This window comes from Eriocheir sinensis, chromosome 14 (genome assembly GCF_024679095.1).
Source record: "Eriocheir sinensis breed Jianghai 21 chromosome 14, ASM2467909v1, whole genome shotgun sequence".
NCBI classification, from domain to species: domain Eukaryota; kingdom Metazoa; phylum Arthropoda; class Malacostraca; order Decapoda; family Varunidae; genus Eriocheir; species Eriocheir sinensis.
This window is the reverse complement of record NC_066522.1, coordinates 7624270-7645039: the sequence shown is the minus strand read 5'-3', so window position 1 is coordinate 7645039 and position 20770 is coordinate 7624270. Positions and strand designations below refer to the sequence as shown.

The 20770-nt window shown below is 42.6% G+C and overlaps 2 protein-coding genes across 7 annotated transcripts in view; both read left to right on the top strand.

Moving 5' to 3' along the window:
- The window catches only part of LOC126998399 (uncharacterized), a 108142-nt gene extending 107246 nt beyond the window's left edge, over positions 1 to 896 (top strand). Inside the window, exon 4 of the mRNA XM_050860033.1 lies at positions 11 to 896. Coding sequence (XP_050715990.1) covers positions 11 to 258 — 248 coding nt within the window. The 3' untranslated portion in view covers positions 259 to 896. The remainder of the gene's footprint in view (positions 1 to 10) is intronic.
- Positions 897 to 3837: 2941 nt separating this feature from the next.
- LOC126998394 (UPF0687 protein C20orf27 homolog) lies at positions 3838 to 20770 on the top strand. 6 transcript variants are annotated; one of them, XM_050860017.1, is made up of 7 exons: positions 3838 to 4005; positions 13965 to 14057; positions 16119 to 16231; positions 16497 to 16604; positions 17277 to 17409; positions 17540 to 17657; positions 18697 to 20770. In XM_050860017.1, exons 2-6 carry the CDS (start codon positions 14000 to 14002, stop codon positions 17638 to 17640), a joined length of 513 nt encoding a protein of 170 aa, XP_050715974.1. In that variant the 5' UTR covers positions 3838 to 4005; positions 13965 to 13999; the 3' UTR covers positions 17641 to 17657; positions 18697 to 20770. The 6 variants fall into 6 exon arrangements, with proteins under 6 accessions (XP_050715974.1, XP_050715978.1, XP_050715977.1 ...); XM_050860021.1 differs by lacking the exon at positions 3838 to 4005 and adding an exon at positions 4098 to 4233; XM_050860020.1 differs by lacking the exon at positions 3838 to 4005 and adding an exon at positions 9476 to 9611.

Sequence of the window (20770 nt, the reverse complement as noted above, 5' to 3'; positions counted from 1 at the left end):
TTTTTTACAGAGGACAAGCTGTACAACTTGCAAGGCATCTTCTTGGTGCTGGGCATATCGACGATCATCATGGTGGTGGTGATGGTGTGCGTCGGCTACGAGAAACTCATTCACGAGAAGAAGGACGAGTGTTGCCGCGTGCTATGTTGCCGCGCCAGGAGTAAGAAGCCTCCCCCGAAGTCCTCGATTTCCCCGGAGCCTCTAGTGGTGAGGGACAACAGAGGTGACCTTGTGGACAACTCTAACCCGAGGTATTGATAGGTCCTCCCCCTTCCTCCTTCCTCTCCTCCTCCTCTTCCCCATGGCCACCACATATCTCTCACCTAAAGATTTACTCCTCAAGCCTTTCTGTTACCTCCACCACTACTCACCTTTCTCCTTGACTCCTTAGTCCTCCTCTATTCTACCCACCATACACACACCGTCCTCCCATTGCCCCTTCACTTTCCCATCTCATTCTTTCTTTCCTTTTTACCATAAACCCTTCAACCCCACTCTCCTCTCTGCCTTTTAACACTCATTTATCTTCCACTCAATAAGATTTTTTTTTTCTAGCCCACCCTCCCTTACCTTTCACTTCTCCCATACCACTAAACCCCCTTTCTCCACGATACTCCTCCCACTAATTTCTCTCCCACCCACTCTCCTCTCTGCCTTCCTGACACTAATTTCTCTCCCACCCGCTCTCCTCTCTGCCTCCCGCCACTATTTTCTCTCCCACCCACTCTCCTCTCTGCCTTCCTGCCACTATTTTCTCTCCCACCTACTCTCCTCTCTGCCTTCCTGCCACTATTTTCTCTCCCACCCACTCTCCTCTCTGCCTTCCTGACATTAATTTATCTCCCACCCACTCTCCTCTCTGCCTTCCTGACACTAATTTATCTCCCACCTACTCTCCTCTCTGCCTTCCTGCCACTATTTTCTCTCCCACCCACTCTCCTCTCTGCCTTCCTGCCACTATTTTCTCTCCCACCCACTCTCCTCTCTGCCTTCCTGACATTAATTTATCTCCCACCCACTCTCCTCTCTGCCTTCCTGACATTAATTTATCTCCCACCCACTCTCCTCTCTGCCTTCCTGACACTAATTTATCTCCCACCTACTCTCCTCTCTGCCTTCCTGACACTGATTTATCTCCCACCCACTCTCCTCTCTGCCTGTCGACACTCACTTCTCTCCCACCAACTCTCCTATTTTCCTTTCGCCACTCTTTTGCCTCCCACTCACTCTCCTCTCTGCCTCCCGCCACTCACTCACTCCCATCCATCCTCTCCCATCGCCCTTCCTCGGCCCCCTCGTCGCCTCGCCAACCATCCCCCGGAGATCGCCTTATTCACTCTCTCCGTCGCTGTCCTGCCGCCGAAGTGACTCTACCGACGGAGCATCACCCAGTAGAAGACTCCACCTGCTCCTCCTCACCAGCAATATCAGTAATACTCGCCTCATCCCGTCTCGCTCGCCCTCCTCCTCCTCCTCCTCCTCTACTGGTCCTCGTCCTCGTCTTCTTCGCGGGATGGATGGAGAGAAGAGAGCAACGTTTAGCGAAGTTTCATCATTTTGTTGTTGTTTGTTGTTTGTTATTCCTGTTTCGTTATGGGTCGTGTAAGTAAGTCTGTATTGTGCGTGTATCAGACTTGCTGGGTATTAGGTACGGGTATTGATTTATTTATTTCAGTCAGTTATCTGTGTGTGTGTGTGTGTGTGTGTGTGTGTGTGTGTAATTCACCACGGCCTGATCACGAGTTGGACTCGCGTTCCCCAGCAGGTACCCTCCCGACACGAGCGAGTGCATGCTCATTGTCGTCGATCTCTGGGTACTGCCAGGACCTCACACACCACACATCCCATCCCCCTTGGTCAAGGGGGGACAGTAACCACTCCTAGTCAACGGAAAGAATCCGGCCTGAGCGGGGCTCGAACCGCCGCCCGTTTGGCCGTGAAGCCTTACAGTGCGGCGCTCTAGCCGATTGAGCTACCGGAGCGGTGTTTTGTGTGTGTGTGTGTGTGTGTGTGTGAGCAAGACATAGACAGACAGACGGCAGACAGACAGGCAGACATACAGGCAGACAGACAGACAGATTCTTTACTAAAATCATTTTTTATTAGCCTATTTTTCATGTAACTTTATAAACCAATGCAGCTTTTTATTTACATATCCATAAGTTCCTCATAAAATTACTCATGTAAGAAATCTTTAATTAAACATGTCGAGGGGTCTTACTTCATCTATCATACTAATATCCCAGCATTTACTCTCCTCTTCGGGGCTACGAGCGTCATTTACCGACCCTTCTGAAGTACCTGCAGGGACTACCTTGATACTAATGGCGTTTTGTGTACCGCTATGCTCTGTTCGAATTAAGCGCACAAGCAAGCCCCGCCTACGACAGCTCAGCCACCACCAATAAGATTTCAACCTCCCTCCAGCATTCACCAATCACATTCAGTCAAGGTAGAGAGGAGGGAGGCGTGGCATGCGTGTGGACTGGCTAATGAGACTCTTTGCGGGGAAGGGGGAGGGGCTTATTTGTCCAGTTAACATGAACGGAGCATAACTGTCCTGCTACATTTTACTAACCATGAATGTACCACCGTCTCAATGTGCCTCAGAGTCTAAGTGTGCACTCTATTTCCATTTTTCCATTGTAGTCCTTTGTATACTACCGGTTTTGCGAAGTGCTGGCAATGTAATCAATGTACCAACCATTTTGAGATAGGCTAACCTGTAACGACATGTACTTACCGGTATATGTTTATTATATGCTAACGATATTACTGTATCTTCATGATGGATTTGCAACGGTTCGAACTACAAGTATTCTCAATTTCCTACTACGGTTGATCCAGTTATGTAGTGGTAGAAGTATACGTAGTTTGAATACAAATATCCTACTAGGTTAAACTTACTGGTTGTTCTTTGATATTATACATACATAATAGACGTACACACGAAGGCGAGTTTTTGTCTCCTCTCAGAACTGGACTGGCAGGTCTCCGCGTCTGTGTGTGTGTATGTGTTGCCATCCTGTTTCACTATAAAAACAATGACGAACAAGATTATAGAAGACAACGCTGGGTAGCCTACTGCTTGGAACTGGTAAAATCTTATTATACATCTGTTTATCCAAGGCACGTTTCATACATTATATTCGTCGACGAAGTGGAATAAAAGGGATCATGGCAGAGTTAAGTTCACTAGGTACGCAAGCACATCAATACATGAGGTGAGTAGTGTTGTTAATTATCGTACCTGCAGACTTATAACTAGAAACCTATAACGAGGAAGGGGAAAAATTACTCTAGGGCGACCGCTACTATTTCCACTGCATCACCACTTTACTGCCGTATTTGTCCAGTGATCGTAAAGGGTGACAATGACGCAGGTACAGTGAGTGCAAGTGTTATTTCACCCATGAACAAATTACGGTGAAGTGAGATCTGGAAGTTACCGGATTTGTGTAATTTCGTTAATCTGTCATGCCTTGGAGAGTAGCAGAGTCGTAAATAAGGTGAGTGTGTTCTTACTTTTACCAGTGAGCCTAGCAACGGTGGAGGAAATAACAAGATGGTCGTTCCCCCGTTTCCTGAGCCTTACACTCTTCCCTGCTGCCCCATGACCTTCAACGGTAACAAGGACGTAAAGTAGGTGAGTGGTGATACACATGCTTTAACCTTCAGCGCGTAATGGCGGAGAGATAAGGGAACATGACTGTTTTGATATACCCTGAACATCACTCCCGGGGTCCCCAGTGGCCTTCACCTGTAACAGTGACTTGCACACGTTGCTGTCTTAACATACCGCGCCGTCACTCCTTTTTGCGCCCTTTGTGAAGGTCTGGGGGTTGCTACGCAGGTGGCCTTCACTGCCATTCAAGTAGTTTCCTCGGACACGGACAGTTGAGCTCAAGGCGACTTACACACCACACCCTCGACACGTCTGTGAAGGAATCCCTGTGTGTCTGCCGAGAGAGTAACTCCTTTTACGGCTTACTCTACGACCAAACGGTTAGTTACTCTTCACAGCACCCTGGACCAACGTTTACCCCGAAAATAAGGTGTGGTCTCGCGTGGTTGTGCGCGTGCTGAGAATAGTTTGCGTAGGTTGCTTGTGCTTGAACTCGCCCCCCAGACACACCCAGCTGTCACTCGCTTCCCTCTCCCTCCGAAGTCCACTAACACCGGGACATCCATTCCCCTTCATTATCTACGCAGCCCATCAGTGACGATACTAAGGTCGGTGCATCTTAAACGTATCTGGTTCCCATTAAGACTATTTTCCAGGGCAATAGAGAAGATTAACCGTGCTTTCGTATGTGATTTTCCCAGCAAGATGCATGTCGGGTAAAACTATCACTAGGATCACAAAACAGTCCATGAAAATTTCAGTAATATCCACGAGAGACTTTTAAAACAGGTGTACCAGGTGGTGAGGTGGCGACACGTTTTAAGAGTTGGCATAGAAAAGCCATGCCATTGAATGTTCTCTTACCTCACTATTTTACCATGAAGTCTTACTTGATAGAGGGATTAGTTATCTTTCCAAAGTATACCCAAACCCACTTTTGTAGTTTTCGTGTCTGCAACAGGTTTCAATGAAGTTCCTGCAAATTTATTTTTGTTGTACCGCAGTAGTGTAGAATACAATAATGCTGCGCTCTATCACCCATGTCACCCACTCCCGCGTAACCCGCAGTCACACATGCCCATTGCTAAGTAGCCCACTGTCATCCACAGGTCTAAATCCCCTATTATAGGACCGTAATTTAGAGGTCTCTGACATACCAACATTCTTCAAAAAGTCTACGGGAAAACCTATAACTTTTCGAAAAATCAGTCACCTGCCGCAGGGGTTCCTAACCTTTTTCAGGTCAAAAACCTCAAATCACGATAAGCTCCCATCACGAACCCAAACTGTTATACACATGTCGCCTCACTATCCACAACATTATTAACGTCGCACTTATAGGCCAATGCCCCTCGCCAACCAAACTGGCCTTCAACTTGAAGTTCAAGGTAAAATCTCTCCCGCATACCCAGATTATGATAAGGAGGTATAAGTGATAAAGATCGTAAACTCCGTATTTAAATCAAGTTGTAATACCAGATTCCAGAATACCAGATTTACCTTTGCCTCTAAAGAGTATTACTGAGCACATAAAATCACCATATTACATTTTCTGCTTAGTGGATTGCTTGGCCTTGGTGACTCTTACTACTTTTCGTAACAAAGTTTAATACCAACGACACTTGGACGGATGTTTTTATCGAGCGTCGTGCTCTGTGCTTGGCTGTCGATGAGGTGACCCTTCAAAACAAGGCGACAGATTGCGGACCCTACAACTTCACGTGGGGTGCCAACACTGGATAGAAATGATAGCCTGCGACAACATTTAAACAACTGTCACTATTTGAGTAACCGGACAAGTTATTCATCACTCCTACCGCTGACCTCTCGAGAATATTAAGCGGTGCTCTTGGGGTACACAGGCAATTGGTTGGGAGCCTCTTCTCCAGGCAGTGCTCTCTTTTTTTGTCGTCCATACCTGTTCTATATATTATAAAAAGTTGTCCACCCAAGATAATCATCAAACTTTGTTCTTTAAAAATCTAAGCTTTATATTTCATTCAACAGAGTAGGAAAAATATTCGCTTTTTTTACTAGTTAATTTATCCAACCATCATAACCATCATCACCATTATCATCGTTAGCCATTACAAATACACTGAGAGACTAGGCCTTTACCATCGTTTTCCTCCTCTCTCTGCCTGGTGTTAAGGCCATTTCATTCCTCGCCTGCAAATGCTCTGATTTTATCTCTCCATCTGGTTATCTCTCTGTCGTAACCTTCAATATCTGGGTTGCCACCTTTTACTTTGTCCATCTGTCACCAGTTATAGGGAAATGATAAAAGGGAGATTTGGAAGGTAAGGAAGGGAGGAATGGGAGGAAGAAGGGGAGTTAGTATGGGAAGAAGGGAAGAAAGGAAAGTATATGCATGACAAGACCTCTCAAGTACAGTTATTGTTCTTAATCGTCCATGGAAAGTAATGTATAATGCTTGCTTCCTGTTTCTCCTTGTTAAACTCATCATTTTTCTTGCCGCTCCTCTTTGCGCATTTCCATAGTAGCTTTCGATTCCCTGGGAGACGCAAAGCTCTGCACCGTATGCTACGTCTAGGCTATAAAAGCAGGATACTCTGATTATATACCTTTCTCATCGAGGAGTGTGTCAGATTACTATAGATATTATCATTTACCAAAAGCTTTGTCTCAATTCATCTTTTTTTTTTTTTCTTTTTTTTTTTGCGTGGGCTGACTTTGCACTCATCGTTTGTCGCAAGTGTTTCGCTTCCGATCAATATTTTTTTTTCTTACCAACTGAGAAGCGAACATGAACCTTTTATTCTTCATATTCCTTCATTCAAACTCTTCCGATGTAGGTAACTCCATAATATTTTTTTGTGTAAGTTTTTCTGAGAATCACTTGGTAGGACTGTCATTTTCAAATCTAACGTTGTCAAGGCATATATCCATTCTTGGCAAGCCGTGAATAGTCTTGAAGAGAGTGTCACCTTGCCTGACACCTTTCGTGATTGAAAAATTAGCGCTATTTTTGCAGTGTAATAGTTGGCGCGTGTGCTCTCTCTCTCTCTCTCTCTCTCTCTCTCTCTCTCTCTGGCGCGCGCGACACACACACACACACACACACACACACACATATTCCAATACCTTTCATCTAGTTTCCCCTGCCTCTTGAGTGTCTAGATGACTTCGGTTTTTAACACTCAATTACTTTATCCCCAGTCCGACCGAAAGAGAGAAGTCAGCTCACCCGGTCCGTCCGCGCAGATGGGTGGGCATAAGGTGCTATCACACGGGCAACTTTACTGGCATCTTGCCGCCAATACGGGCATCTTGACGCCAGTATTGGTGGCTAGACGCCGCCAATCACGAGACGCCAATTATCGTCATCTTGAGGCCAGTACTGGCGTCTTTGTTTACACTTTCAGCTGTTGTGTGGGCATTGTCTAGCCATGGAGCAAATTATTAGATCCAAGGATGGGTGGGGCTAAAGAGTAACGTCGATCATGCGTAGTGGTTTATTGCATCCGGTTGATTATTTGACAACTTAGTAATTTCCTTAAATGTGCAAATATTAGCTTGCGTCTCCGTTGGGGTAACCATTCCACTAAAACAACGCAGACAACACAAATTTCACTTCTATAGTTATATATGTGATTTTTTTTCACACGTATCACTATTCTTCAAATCTCGTCCATCCATTTGTGAAGCCCAAGACAGTCATCCACCCACCCCTACCAAATCCCGTCCACCCCGGTTGTCTCACTGCTCTAGAGTCTGGGAAACTATCCAGTGAGTCTGAGTCCACTTTCTATGTCAGGGGGAGTTGACACAGATAAACATATCTAAATGACAAGCATGGCAATTACGTCTGACCTACAACATCTGCTCCTCCTCTTCCTCCTCCTTCCCCTCCTCCTACTCCTCCTCCTCCTTCTCCTCCTCCTTCCCCTTCCCCTCCTCCTCCTCCTCCTTCTCCTCCTCCTCCTCCTCCTCCTCCTCCTCCTCCTCCTCCTACTACTACTACTACTACTTTTTTTTTTTTCAAACGGGCCTCCATCTATTAGAGTTGCGTTGTGAGCGGTATATTCTCTCATATCCTTTCACAAAGCAATTCATTGGCCCCACCCCGCCAATGACGGTGGCCGACAACCATCTTTATTTAGTATTACAAACCTAACTAAACATATTATTCTTAAGCTAACAGAGCTTGTGGTTGATACGACTATCAACCACCGTCGCCTCAAAGTCCAGGTCGACAATGCGGGTGGTTTTGGGTGCAGGTGACCTGGTTCCTCTCAGGGCAGACCAAGGTTGACCTCAGGAGGGAGAAGGACAGCCTGCATCTCATCCAGGCGACCACACTGCTTCTTGGCTGCTGTTTCTTATCCGCCAGAGTTTCGGAGAGTCTTGCGTAGAAGCTCTGCGCCCTTGGTCCCATCCCTCCTGACGTCGTGAATACTACCGGGGTGAAGGAGCCCTGGTCCACATTGTCTTTTTTCTTCATATGCTCTGTTCTTCTCTTGTTCGTTTCTTCTGTGAGCTGCATCAAGGGTCAGGTCTCTGTGGCAATGGGCCATGGGATCAAAGATCCTTATGTCAAAATATGCATTTTGTCCACGAGTCCAAAACCCTCTGGCGCTAACATTCACTCGTGCTTCGTTCGAAACTAACTACTATTACTACTACTACCACTACCACTACTACTACTGCTACTACTATTACTGCTACTGCTACTACTACTACTACTACTACTACTACTACTACTACTACTACTACTACTACTACTACTACCACCACCGTTACTACTACTACTACTACTACTACATAAATGATACCTCTACCCATGTTTATCTTCCCGATACATAATCATGGAGGGCTCCATAGCTTGGAGGTCATTAGCCCCAACTCTGTTCGCTAATGACTACTACTACTACTACTACCACCACCCCTATTTTTATTACTACTACCACCGCTACTACTACTACTACTATTACTACTACTACTACTACTACTACTACTACTATTACTACTACTACTACTACTACTACTACTACTACTACTACTACCGCCGCTACCACTACTTCTACTACTACCACCGCTGCTACTACTTCTACTACTGCTTCTACCACCACCACCACCACCGCTACTACTGCTAGCACTGCTACGACTGCTACCCCTGCTACTGCTACTACTAATAATAATGATAACAATAACAATAACAATAACAATAATAATAATAATAATAATATTAATAATAGTAGGTACTATTACTATTACTACAATTTCTATTTCTACTACTACTACTACTACTACTACTGCTGCTACTACTGCTGCTGCTGCTACTACTACTACTACTACTACTACTACTACTTTTATACCGTATCACAAAAGAGGAGAATGCTTCAGAGGCTTAATGAATATACGAGGCTGGCCAAAAAAAAAAAAAAAAAAAAAAAACGCTTAGCCCTTGTTCTTGTTTTTATCACAACTGATAGCACCTTCTGTTCATGGTTGGCTGCATTAAATACTTCCTTCTACTCTTTCACGTACCGCTATTTCTCACACACGCAGCACAAGGTCTTTGCATGTTTTTACTATAAAGAAAATATAGTACACTACATGCACAATATTTAACCTACCTGTCAGGACTCTGAAGGACTCCGTTAGTGACCTTTAGCATTGAAATTGAACACGAGTGACCCTCCAAAGCTGACTAAATACGTATTCTTGCCACCATACGCATTTCACATTGTAGAGTTTCAATCCCTTCAAAAGAGGTCCCGAAGCACACGTCTCTACGCTGAACCACGCTGATTATACCTGTCTTGAGTTGTAGCCTGCACTGGTTGAAAGTACTGGTAACTCTAGAACAGGTATGTGTGTTGTTGTTGTGTAGAAGTCGAAACCAGTTTGTCAAGAGCAGTGAGACAGAGACAGCGCCAGAGGAAGGAGTACTGCCTAACTGGCTGGCTGAGTGGCTGGGAGATTTGCATTTGCTGAGCTCTGTAATTATTTCGAAAGCACGGTAAGAGTAAATTTCCTTATAAATGGCTGAGAGAGAGAGAGAGAGAGAGAGAGAGAGAGAGAGAGAGAGAGAAGTCACCAAGCGCTGAACTCTTCATGAGGAGGCGCCGGCTGTTTAGGATGCCCAGTTTAGCCCCTGTCTGTAGCGGTGTTCATACTTCATACTTTGTCTTTATTCACCGACACACGCCCCTGCTTCTGAGAGTCACCTTGGTCTAGTTAGTGTAGGTGTGTAAACAGGGCTGTGTGTGTGTGCGTGTAAAATTTACAAGCTGGACTCGTCACCGCAAGGAGGTACCCTTCCAATTAGAACAAGCTCATTATAGCCGATCTTTGGGTAGTTACTATCAGGCTATAAGCCCTTTTTTTCGTGTGTGTGTGTGTGTGTGTGTGTGTGTGTGTGTGTGAACTGTTTCCTCTATTGCTTCTTCCTATTTTGGCTTTTTTTCTATGCATTGTTTTCTTTAATTCATTTGAGTGTTTTGAGTCATCATTCGTTGTGCAAATTAATAACAACCATATAGTATGACCATGGCAGTTGGATAAAGATTGTTATTAACGCGCTCTTGTCTTAAAATAACCTTCATACCTCCCGGGAAACCGCAGTAGTTACACAGTGTAGAAATCCGAACAAGTGTGAACATAGCCATGAAATGTGAGCTAATCCGCGGCGGAGTAGCCCGACGGCTACTCGCTCTTACTACCTGGGGGCTTGGGCCCCCTTGGATTGCTTAGACAGGTTATAACCTCCCACCGGGAGTCGGCCATCCCCTTCGACCACACTCAACTCTGTGCACTCAACCCTTGAGGAAGAATTTTCTTCCTCTAAGCTCGATCTCCCTGGGCCTGTGTTTCCACATTTCGTCGCATTTTAGTCATTGGGCATATTATGGTATTATTCATTCGCACAACAAATGAGGCTTCAAAACCCCTAAGATTGATTGATTGATTGATAGTTTATTGTTGCAAGTAAAACAACAAAGGAGAAGGGAGGAGCATGCCATCCCAACCCCCAGGCAGTACAGATATATAGGACCCAGTATTTACATAGAGAATGAGCCAAGGTCGTAATGTCCAGTATTTTACAAGCTGCACAACACTGAATCAAGAACGTTGATATTATTAAAACACGCGAGGGTGTGCGCCATGTGGCGCGGCGCGGCAACCCCGGCAACAAAAAGCCTGTGACGTCACTCAGCCCTTCATTACAGTCAGCTGATCCCGTCCTGTGGCGCCACATTCGTCCGTAACTGCGTGTTAGTGCCGCGTCTGGGCCAGACCCTGCAAATTGGGGACACGGACACGAGCCAGGGAAGTGTTGGGCGAGGACCCGTGGCGCCCGGCCCGGCAGCACGGTGAGGGCGGCGGGGCTGTGGCCGCTGTGCTGTATGTGGTGTGTCACCGACCGTGTGTGGAGCCGCGCGGCGGTGACAGCTGGCGGGAGGGTGCTGTGTTGCGTCCAGGCACACTAAACCCCGCTGCGTGCCTGTGCAGTGTGTGCCGTGACATTATCCCTGAGCTCTGACGCAGCCCAGAGCACTGCCAGAGGAGGGCTGGGTGAGCGGGGCGCCGCCGTGGGTGGGGAGTGGTGTTCTCCGCCTACTAGCGTTGAGTGGGCCCACTGTTGTGTGGGGCCATGCCTCGTCCAGTGTCAGGACAGGCAGGCGCCTTGACACTCCTTGTGGCACAGTACTGGATGAGGCTGAAATTTCAGGAGCAGCACCTCCAGTCCACACGTTTCCCTCTTCTCTCTAGCTCAAGCTTAGAGGGTAAATGTGGGGTTTAGCTCCACTTCAAAATAACAAATTTAATGCCTTCATGTTGTGGTTCAAGGGCTCAAATTCATGCCCTTTAATTACAGTATGAAGATGAACATGGTTAGAAACTAACCTAATTTAAACAAACCTGACATAGCAATCTAACTACAACTGCCACAGTGACATTTTCCCATGCAATGGCGACGCTGGTATGGTTATGATGGGGTTATGTAGGTTAGGTTAGGCAAAACATACTGACTGACAGTCAGCACGGCTTTAGGCCCAAACGTTAGTGCGAGACTCAATCACTTTACCACACACGGACATTTTGCAGTCCCTTAACAACCCCAAAATTAGACAAGTTGACGCCATAATACTTGACTTTGCTAAAGCCTTCGACAAGATTCCCCACCAAAGACTGTTGGCTAAATTTGAATACTATTGCATACTACAAGGACAACTTTCCAACTGGATTACCACGTTTTTTGACTACCCACAAGCAGAGTTGTTCTCAATGGTAGTCAGTCCTCATCTATATCTTCCTGTAACTTCTTGGGTACCTCAAGGCACTGTCTTGGGCTCCCTTTTTTTTCCTTTCTTAATTAATGATCTCCCACTATCACTTACCTCTACTACTCGACTTTTTGCAGATGACAGCTTAGTTTATCGACCCATTTTAGATAGGGATGATTGTCTTCGACTACAGGATGATTTAGCTGCACTTGGAAACTGGGAAGCCAAGTGGCAGATGACGTTTAGACCAGAAAAATGTCATCACATCCATTTCACCTGTACTAACAAACCTATTCCCTTCATTTACAAACTCCATGACACAAACCTAAACACTGTCTCTTCACACAAATACCTGGGTGTACACATCTCGGCAGACATGCGATGGAACACACACGTGAGCGGCATCAGGGCCAAAGCTCAGAGCCCTGGGGTTCCTGCGTAGGAACCTTAGCAGGTGTAACACAAGCATCAAAATTCTTGCATACAAAACATTCGTTTGGCCACACACAGAATACTGTTACACTGTGTGGGACCTACACACTAACAATACCGGTAACAAATAAATTAGAGGCCATACAAAACAAAGCTGCAAGGTGGGCCAGACGTGATTACAGACACACTACGTACATCAGTCACTTTGCCTAACTTTTTTTTTTTTTTTTTTTTTTTTTTTTTTTTTGTGAATGTTATATTTACTGATATTTCGCCTGATATAATATGTAGACCATTGATATAAATTATTATGATTATCTTATGCTACGCATTTTCATTTCTTTATATTTTACATTTTTTATCAACAGTGTTATAATGAAACGCCATTAAGACAGAACCTGCTAGTAAACCCTCGGGTTTGCAGACTAATATGGAGGGACTTTTAGTCCCAAGAGGATGAAAGTCCGTTAGTAGAGGCTCTATGGCTGGGGCCGTCCAAGAGGACCTACCGGCACTAAAGGTGGCACCTTTAAAAAAAAAAATAATAATAATGCAGTAGAGGGGCATGGGCAGGGGGGTCTGAGTCGGAGTCCCAACTTTAAAATTTCCTGGAGCTGTAGTCGGAGTCGGATATTTTTAACTCAGACTTCACACCCCTGGTATGAGCCAAACAAGAATGGTGTCTCTTTAAAAACACTTGCCTGTGCCACTAATGGGCTGGGGCCTACCACCAGGCCCCTTCTACTGGTGCTCTAAGTGAAATTGAAAAAAAATATATAATAATAAATAAATAACCAACAAAAGAGGCGTGTTGACCCAGAACAGTACAGGAAACCCCTGCTATTTGACAAAGTTGCATTTCAAAGAAAATTATCAGATATCAAAATTGTTGAATTTCTCATAGAAATATATGTAAATAAGTGGGTGAAGTTGTTGAGCACCATCTTGACCCAAGAAAAAAAATCAGTAAAAGTTTTATATATATATATATATATATATATATATATATATATATATATATATATATATATATATATATATATATATATATATATATATATATATATATATATATATATATATATATATATATATATATATATATATATATATATATATATATATATATATATATATATATATATATATATATATATATATATATACATTGCCAGAAGTAGCAGGAGTCTTGAGTAGAGACATGGTGGTGGTGGTGATTGTAATAAAATCAGCAGGTGTAAGAGTGTGACTGTGAAGTTGAACTATCAGCTCAACTGGCTACCAGCAGTAGCTGGTGGGCGTGAACATGTCTGGTGCAGTTTGAAAATTGATGTGTGTACATAATATTATTACTGTAGCATTATTGAAATTTTCCAAAACCCACTTATATGGCAACTTCCATTTTTGGTAACAGGGTGGTGAGCATGTTGCAGCTCTTGCTAGGAGTGGTAGGAGGGGTCCTAGGTGCAGCCAAAGTAGAAGTGGTCCTTGTGGTAAAATCAGCAAGAAAAAGTGTGCGATAGATACAGATATAGACATATGTATGTGTGCATGTGTAGTGTCTGATCGTAAAATTTTGGTTGGCATAGATTAGTCAGCTCTCTTTGGTAGTAAGGAAGGAAGTATGTAAACATGATCATTTTTGTTTTCAGGCAGTGAGTGACTGAACTGAATTTTGTGGGGCACCATGGGGGAACAAGGCCCAGGAGATGATCTGGATGGCTGCTGTGGTGGCCAGGAAATAGGTGAGAGTAACAGTTGTCAAAACTCCATGACAGGTGAGGGTCAAAAGGCACTTAAATAACATACTCATATACCCTTGAAGGGCAGGGATCCCAGCCTTCAGATGCTATAATGCAGTCTGCCAGCCACCGGTATGTCTAGAAAAATGTAAAGCAAGAATTTTCAGGAATTTTTAAGAAGTAAAATAAATGACTCAGTAAAGCTCAAAATTAATATAGACATGGCATTTTAGAATATATATATATATATATATATATATATATATATATATATATATATATATATATATATATATATATATATATATATATATATATATATATATATATATATATATATATATATATATATATATATATATATATATATATATATATATATATATATATATATATATATATATATATATATATATATATATATATATATATATATATATATATATATATATATATATATATATATATATATATATATATATATATATATATATATATATATATATATATATATATATATATATATATATATAGCGAACGGCGGGACTATAACCCTATGGGAAAATATGCATTTGGGGAAGTCACCTCTGACACGTCATATAAAACATGTTTTTTTCGTTCCCAAAAGTAGCCCAATTTGCGATAAGTAGCCCAATCTGGCAACACTGCAGTGTGGCGGCGCGTGAATTTTTTTTTTTTTAGGATAATGTTGCTATGAGAAAATCTCGACCAATAGCAGTCGTCCCTGAGTGAGCTGCTGGCCAATAGGAAAGCATGACGTCACAGTCTAACCGTGACGTCACTCAGGAGCAACCTAAAGGCGGTGTCACACTAGCACTTTTTCCGTCAACTTTTTCCGTCGTTTTTCTGAAAATCGTCGATATCTTGGCTGCGGCCTGTCACACACAAACGGTGTTTCGTCTGAAACTTTCCGTCGGCACAGACCATGGGAATGTAAACAAACATGGAGTCCACGCTGCGGCAAAGATACGCTGCTCTGAACCTAATACTGTGTATTGTGAGACTTAGACGAGCTAAACAAGCCAAAAGCGTGCATGGATGCGCTCATGGTTGGCTCGTCGGGAAAGAGAAAGTGTGTACCACAGGCTGTTAAAAGAGCTGAGTTTAGAGGATCATGAGACTCTGAAGAATTGGATCAGGTTGGACAAGAGCCAGTACCACAGACTTCTGGAGTAGGTGACACCTCTCATTGCCAGAAGTGACACCAGGATGAGGAAGGCTGTCACTGCAGGAGAGCGTTTGAGACAGGTTGAAGCCACGCGGAAAGTCTCGGTCTTGGTCTTGGAAATGTAAACAAAGGCGGAAATTTGCAGGCGGAAACGATCCTGATCGTCTGACAAATTCATGCGATAAGTTCATGCGGAACGATGAAAAATCGACGGAAATGGCATTAATCGACGGAAAAAGTGCTAGTGTGACACCGCCTTAACGTCCATTGCCCCGCCGCCCTCCTCTCTCCCGTGCCCCGCCTCTGCCTCCTCCCTCCTCTCTCCCTTCCCCCCGCCTCTCTGCCTCCCTCCCTTCTCTCTGCCTTCCTATTTAGCGTCAATGCATCCGCGTATACGCGAAACTGGGACCGCGTATAAGCGGGGGGGGGTCGCAATTAGTTGACCGCGAATACGCGAAACCGCGATGGGTGAGACCGCGAACGGCGGGGGGTGACTGTATATATATATATATATATATATATATATATATATAATATTAATTTTGGAGTACTATTATTGTAGAATTTATATTTATCTATTTATTTGGATCTATATACATAATTTTTATTTCATTTCTAGTCGTTTATGCCCCATCTACATATTTTGTTGCTTTAGTATCATTATGCTTCTTTCATTTTCATGAAAAAAAATCTTGTCATTCAGAACCAAAACTAAGCTATTTCTAATTACTTAATTTAATGTGGAAATATTTTCACTGCAAACTTGATACTTAATGGAAATAATATCAGAATGTAGCCCTTGTTAGAAATGAGGACTATCTCTCTTACTTGAGTTCTCTGAAAAAGTTATTCACATTTATTTTTATTTACCACAGGTCACCACCATGTCCACTTCTCCGAGGACACAGACAAGATGGGTAATACAGCCATAGTCATCAAGGAGAAGGAGAAGGGATGCAAGTATGAAGCTCATGTTGGCTTTCTTCAGGTACTAAGGAACATAAAAAAATAAGGTGGCTGCAAGGGGCCCGTTAGCTTATACTACGCAGCTCTTATAGACCTTGTACCTTCCCTTTCGCTCATGTAAATCTATCCAGACAGAAAATGTTCATTTTCTTAAAGTTAATAGACTAAAAGATAAAATATCAGGTGGAAAATGTTCATCCATTAAATTTATTTAGCAAAGTTTTCTCCTTCATGTTATCCACGTTTTGAGACTTCTGCTTCTTTAGCTATCATTTTACTATCTGCAGATTCGTCACTGGTACCACATCACTCTTAATGTCCCTGTGAAGGATGCCAGTGAAGGGTATACCATTGGAGAGGGTCATGGAGTGTACTGCCGAGCTGAAAGCATAAAAGTGAGTCTCCCGTCTCCTTCTCAAGAATCCCACAGCAGAGGTCCCCACACAGTCTTTACCAACTTCATCTTTTTACATCCATAAAAATGTTTCAAAACTGTCAGGAAAGTTATCTTATCTCAGCCATACAGCATCCAACTCCTATACAATCCATCTGTCATTTTTTCACATTCATTTTGATCAACCAAAGCACATTAACATGTTACACCCAAACACCTGTACTACTAAATTACTCGCTCTTTCATTCCAGATCTTTCCACTTTTTCATTATGAATTATTTTCTCATTATCATAGGAGCTGTTTGTATAATTCATCCTCCTATGCCTCTTTGAGAGGCTGTCGTTCTGCATGGTCTTTTCATTTCCCCACATCACTGTTGGATTGGTGGCATGAATACACTGTCTTGTACTTCCTTTCTACATTTCCTTGCTCAATGTCCTTCCTTTCACATTGATTGCTGTGAATTTGAACACCCCCAAAAATTATTCTTATCTAATATTAGTAGAGTATCACCCTTGAAGTTTCAGTAGATATTTTGCTATCTATAGTGCTTTGCCTATGAAAATTTCCTCACCCCCCTATAGATTTTAATAAAACTTCTTCATCAAAGGATTCATGTTGCTAAATTTTTTTAGATGATTTCTGTATAAATATTCACTTTGTTCCTAACAGGCTCTGGAGGATGGCAGTCTGGAGGTGCTGGTTAACATGTTGGCTCACAAGGAGAAGCTGCTGAAGGAGTCAGTGATCCTACTGAAGCCATCTGGAGGGCATCTGAAGGTCACCATGTTTGCCAGAGTCTTAGGTATGCATGGTGGTCCTTGCTGCATAATCGTATGAAAAACTTGTGACCCAACATTTTGTATATGTATTTGTGGTTGTGCTTTGATATTGGGCATTCACCTTCAGGATTAAAATATTGACTCTTTACACAGGAAAACAGAAGGGGACCCCAATGTTGAGAAATGGCATCAAGAGTTATAAGGTGGAACGTGACGAGGAGTCGGAAGCATCAGACTGGCAAGGCTTTACATAACCAGGAAAACATCTAAGGTTAGTTGCCCACTCATAGGTCGACTCTCCTCTACTAGTTGCTACTTCATTCACTCCTAAAGTAGAACAATTGCACTTTTGTAGACTAAAATACAATCGTCCCTCAAATAGTATGGTTTTGATTTTATACGGATTGTCATTGAGGATATTTTTAGGATTTTTAAATTTCACGCTCATCGCACCAAGTAGCCATGGCGTGAGTGGCAACCCATGCGCATCCCCTCAATCCGTGTGTGTGTGCACAACATCAGGAACACTTTTCTGCCAGACTGAAACCTATGTGCTTTCCCTAAGTCCATGTGTGTTCACAACCTCAACTACGCTTCTCCATTACCACATAACATGAACATGGGACCCAAGACACAAGCCAAAACACCTGTTGAAAGCACCCCAAAGTGTTTGAGAAAGGTGTTCACCTTGCAAAAGAATTCAGATTTAGAAGTTACGTTTTGGTATGAGTTACGTTGCAGTAGGGAGAGCATACCACGTGAATGAGTGCAGTGTTCTCTGTATCAATCATAGTGAAAAAGAATTTCTTGCTGCAGTAACAGCCAGTGCTCCAAGAGTGGAGATAAAGGCTGTCCTTTTGTGTTTATTCATAAATTAACCTATTATAAACACACAAGAAATTGGTAGGCAGGATTGTTTCTAGGGAGGGGAGGGGGGGGACTAATTTTATACGGATTTTTGAATAGTATGGGGGTCCTGGGTCCCTAACCCCCATACTACTTGAGGGATGACTGTATTCCTTATTACACCTAGGATTGAAGGCTTCTGCATATATCTCTCACAGGTCCAAGCAGATATGTATTATGTTGATATTTTTGTTTCAAGTTTCAGTCTGTAGTAATTTTGATTTTACATGGCTCAACAATAATAAGAATCAACATTTAGTGGTAGGAAAGTCAGTCAATAGCAGTCTAGCACTGATATAAAGGTCATAAACTTAAAATCAAGAAAGTCAAGACTTCCATGTATTTTAATATCATTTCCTAATGTTATGTTGTTCCTCTTGGTGATGACTGCCACTTGTCCACAGGTCTCCAGTAGCTTCATCTCAGGCTTTTACGTAAACTTACTCACAGTGCCCCTGAAAATGCTGTTTCTGCTCATCTACACTCACATCTTGTATCCAGTCACTGGAGAGAGTTTTAGTGTTTTACTATTTAAATATGTAATAGATGTGTACATATGGTTAGAATCACAATATCTGAGCCATATTTTACCTATCTATGACAATACCTAGAAAGGCTTGCAAGATATTTTCACACTAACTAGTGTTCTCTATTAATCATATATTCTGTATCTGACAGTCACTGAATATGGTACTAGTAGCTGTACGCTCCACTTTAAGGGACTAGTCTGGAAAGTTACTAAATTACAGTATTAAAAATCTTGACTTTTGTCTTATCAGATTAGTAAAACATATTATGTGCAGTCATGACTTTCATTAAGTTTTATAAGTAAGTAGCACTTAAGATATCTAGACATTCTGTGTGTAACTGCAGTAATCACAAATCAACATCCTTCCAGAGTAAATGTAACTAGCTGGTACCTTAAGTTAATACCTTAGTTGTCGATGACCAATATGCAAGGAATTCTTGTTATTTGCAAAGTGGTAAGGAGCAATGCATTTTTGCAAGGGTTGATAATATAGCAAATCCAGTTAAAGAATGATGTCTTGCAGCCCATTAAGATCAGAGACAAATAATTACTTTCAAGATAAAAGATAGCGGAACTCAGATTTATTCACGAGGCCAGATAACAACCCTATGCACGTAAGAAGTGATGAATAGGGTGAATATAGCTGACTTGGTAAGCACCTGACTGTGAAGTAGAAAGTACTTGGAAGTGGGTGTAACATAGTATTGGGGACACACATGGTCACCACCCAGGAACTCTACTGCTTGCTTAACCCTTTCCATCCGTGACGCAGACATCAGCGTCGCAGTATGGATAGGGTCAAGAGGAAATGGAAGAGGATTAATCCTCTTCTAAACTTCTCAATACTCCTATAAGTTTCTCTTAATCCTCTTCCATTTCCTCTTGAGAGGTTTAGAAGAGGAAATGGAAGAGGATTAAGAGGTTTAGAAGAGGACAAACAGTGACGCTGTTGGACGCCCGTCGGATGCCGATGTCAGCGTCGCTGGAGTGAAGGGGTTAAGAAAGTATTTTTGATACCTTGCATGCAAATAACAAGGTCTCTTTGTATCCTTTGAACAGGGCAAGATAAGAAACACAGTTTGAAAGAGGATTGTGTCAGTAACCCTTGATGGCATGTGGTGTCTCACCTTTATCTTATTGATCAAGGCATAGTGTGCCATACATTTCCATTGTCTTTAGGGCCTGTAGGTTTTAAGTGTTGATGTAGTTTTATGGGTGTATTTCTAAAGGGTCGTTCACACATTCACGAGCGTGGCACCAGCCAAGTTGGTATTTATAACACAGTCGTCATCCTGCAACATAATCATAGACTCATAGCAGTGTCATGCATATAAGAACATAAGGAGTCTGCAAGAGGCCAGTTGGTCTATACAAGGCAGCTCCTGTAAGCTTAACCCTGCCTAACCTCACCATCCATGAATTTATCCAACATCATCTTGAATGTATCTATGGTATTGGCACCCACAACATGACTGCCAAGTCTGTTTCACTAATCCACCACTTTATGTATGAGGTCGACCAAAATTTCCAACATGTTTGAAATGTAGGCACAAGTTTTACATGACTTTTGGATGCAGTTGTAGCATACTTTTACTGATTATTGTCAACTTGCAACAACTTACTGCATACTTGGCCATGTTTGTTGAGCCCCACAACTCAGCTAGGCTTGGCACCACGCTCATGAATGTTTGAATGGGGCTTAATTCCATCAAATTTTGTAGTGTTACTTTATTCACATATTTTTAACCGTATTACCAAGCCAAAATTTGATCAAGGACAGTCAGTATTGAGCAATCATCAGATGAAGAAAGCTGTGCTCAAGTTGATAAAAGATATTACATAGTTATTTATTAATGACATGAACATCTTACTAGAAGTGGAACTGAATCTGCAAAAATTAATGGTATGAGTAATAGTACAACAAAGCAAAATAAATGTACTTAAGTTTT